Source organism: Labrus mixtus, chromosome 23, assembly GCF_963584025.1.
Source record: "Labrus mixtus chromosome 23, fLabMix1.1, whole genome shotgun sequence".
Classification (NCBI taxonomy): domain Eukaryota; kingdom Metazoa; phylum Chordata; class Actinopteri; order Labriformes; family Labridae; genus Labrus; species Labrus mixtus.
The window spans coordinates 21,638,280-21,640,779 of record NC_083634.1 but is presented as its reverse complement, the minus strand read 5'-3'; the positions used below and the strand labels follow the sequence as shown (position 1 = coordinate 21,640,779).

Here is a 2,500-nt window from a genome sequence, read left to right as displayed (position 1 = left end):
CAAGACGCACTTTAGACACTTTGAAGCACTGACGGTTCAGCTGCACAGGAAACAGGAACAACTAAATACAGCTACAAGAGCTGCTTTGTTTTTAAATGTATTTAAATGAAGAAAAACTCCCTGGTGTTCCACAGGTCTCGATGCTCGGGACCTTTGCTTTCTCAATAAAAGCAGAAACGTTGGTGTCGTGATGGTTTAAAAACACTGGACGGATTTAAAGGGAACTTATCGTCCTCAGTGCTTCTTTAGAATCATCTGAGGCTGTTTCTTAACTTTCTGAATTTATCAAACATCTCTTCTCTTAGTTTTCAAACATTTGCTTGTTCTATGATTAACTCTACAGATATAAATGTCTATTCTTATTTATGCTCACTGTCATGTTGGTTAGAGAGGAACTCTTCCCTGACTTTAAAGAAACAGAAACTCAAAGATGGTGGACCTGCTCGTACCAGAGGAGGTCAGAAGGTCAGGACGGAAGCGTCTGGTAAAAGGTCTGCTGCTGATGAGTGAAATATAAAATGAAGAGCGCTGATGGAGTGTTTTGCTTTGACGTCTGATTGTTGAGGTTAAACGACTAATTCTCTAAAAAACTTCTCGCAGTCTCCACAATATTTCTTGTAAATGATGAGGTCATCGTTTGAGAAGCAGCAACAGATGTGAGTTTATAAACATCTGCTTCATTACGACTGAGTCGTCTCGTGCTTTATTAAAAACAGGAAATGTTTTCGACACCTCGCTGTGCAGATCTGACGCTGCTGCGAGAGGCTCCGTCATGTCGCTCTGATTTATGTGTGACTCACGTCGGGGGAGGGGCTTGTTTGCTGTCATTCGTTACGGTTTTATTGCATGTAAATCAGTTTGTGTTGTTATTGTTCCAGAGACTGTCTGATGTGGTGTTGTTGATGTTGTTGTTGTTGGTGGTGTTGTTTTTGTTGCTGTTGCTGTTGTTGTTGTTTTTGTTGTTGGTGTTGTTCCAGAGACTGTCTGATGTGGTGGTGTTGTTGTTATAGTTGTTGTTGTTGGAGTTGGTGTTGTTGTTGTTGGTGTTGTTCCAGAGACTGTCTGATGTGGTGGTGTTGTTGTTATAGTTGTTGTTGTTGGAGTTGTTGTTGTTGTTGTTGTTGTTGTTGTTCCAGAGACTGTCTGATGTGGTGGTGTTGTTGTTATAGTTGTTGTTGTTGGAGTTGTTGTTGTTGTTGTTGTTGTTGTTGTTCCAGAGACTGTCTGATGTGGTGGTGTTGTTGTTGTAGTTGTTGTTGGTGTTGTAGCTGGTGTTGTTGTTGTTTTTGTTGTTGTTCCAGAGACTGTCTGATGTGGTGGTGTTGTTGTTGTTGTTGGTGTTGTAGTTGGTGTTGTTGTTGTTTTTGTTGTTGTTTCAGAGACTGTCTGATGTGGTGGTGTTGTTGTTGTAGTTGGTGTTTTTTTTTTTTTGTTGTAGTTGTTGTTCCAGAGACTGTCTGATGTGGTGTTGTTGTTTTTGTTGTTGGTGTTGTTGTTGTTGTTTTTGTTGTTGGTGTTGTTCCAGAGACTGTCTGATGTGGTGGTGTTGTTGTTATAGTTGTTGTTGTTGTTGGTGTTGTTCCAGAGACTGTCTGATGTGGTGGTGTTGTTGTTGTTGGTGTTGTAGTTGGTGTTGTTGTTGTTTTTGTTGTTGTTTCAGAGACTGTCTGATGTGGTGGTGTTGTTGTTGTAGTTGGTGTTTTTTTTTTTTTTGTTGTAGTTGTTGTTCCAGAGACTGTCTGATGTGGTGTTGTTGTTTTTGTTGTTGGTGTTGTTGTTGTTGTTTTTGTTGTTGGTGTTGTTCCAGAGACTGTCTGATGTGGTGGTGTTGTTGTTATAGTTGTTGTTGTTGTTGGTGTTGTTCCAGAGACTGTCTGATGTGGTGTTGTTGTAGTTGTTGTTGTTGGTGTTGTAGTTGGTGTTGTTGTTTTTTTGTTGTTGTTCCAGAGACTGTCTGATGTGGCGTTGTTGTTTTTGTTTGTGTTGTTGTTGTTGTTGTTGTTCCATGCAGCCGTCCTCCCGGCAGTAAAAGGTCAGAAGTGTTTGAGAGGTGTGCCAGGAAAGAGTCAGGGCGAGGACGGCGAGATGTGTGTGTGTGTGGGGTGGGGGGGGGGGGGTCTGATTCAGGACGAGTTTTTAACCACGACGGAAGCTGTGACTCCGACCGCGGCTCTTCGGTCTGTTTGTAATTATGGATAAACAGACTAGAAGCCCGAGAAGGAGACGCACATTCCTGCAGGGCGGCGAGCATCGGAGCCGGGTCGTGTGGCGGTGAGGGAGCCAGGGGGAAACCTGGCGTGGAGCACGTTGGACCGAGCGAGCGTCTTGCTACCATTAAAGAAACTCCAAACCAGGAAGTCAGAGGTCAGGGGTCACTTCCCTGAAACTGATTCCCCTCACCCCCTGCAGGTCGTTCAGGACAAAGAGCCTTCTTTACTCGACCTGACGAGCTGTCACCACGTCTCAGGACGTCTCATCAGGACGTGAAATCCTCTACACA

General features: G+C 43.6%; 1 protein-coding gene across 1 annotated transcript in view; it reads right to left on the bottom strand.

The window, feature by feature from the left end:
* The window catches only part of LOC132958965 (probable serine/threonine-protein kinase clkA), a 2,267-nt gene extending 260 nt beyond the window's left edge, over nucleotides 1-2,007 (bottom strand). The window contains exons 1-4 of the mRNA XM_061032042.1: nucleotides 1,726-2,007; nucleotides 1,441-1,644; nucleotides 1,104-1,375; nucleotides 1-1,073 (exon numbers count right to left, since the gene is read on the bottom strand). The exon at nucleotides 1-1,073 is cut by the window's left edge and continues 260 nt beyond it. Coding sequence (XP_060888025.1) covers nucleotides 854-1,073; nucleotides 1,104-1,375; nucleotides 1,441-1,644; nucleotides 1,726-2,007 — 978 coding nt within the window. The 3' untranslated portion in view covers nucleotides 1-853. The remainder of the gene's footprint in view (nucleotides 1,074-1,103; nucleotides 1,376-1,440; nucleotides 1,645-1,725) is intronic.
* Nucleotides 2,008-2,500: the final 493 nt, after the last annotated feature.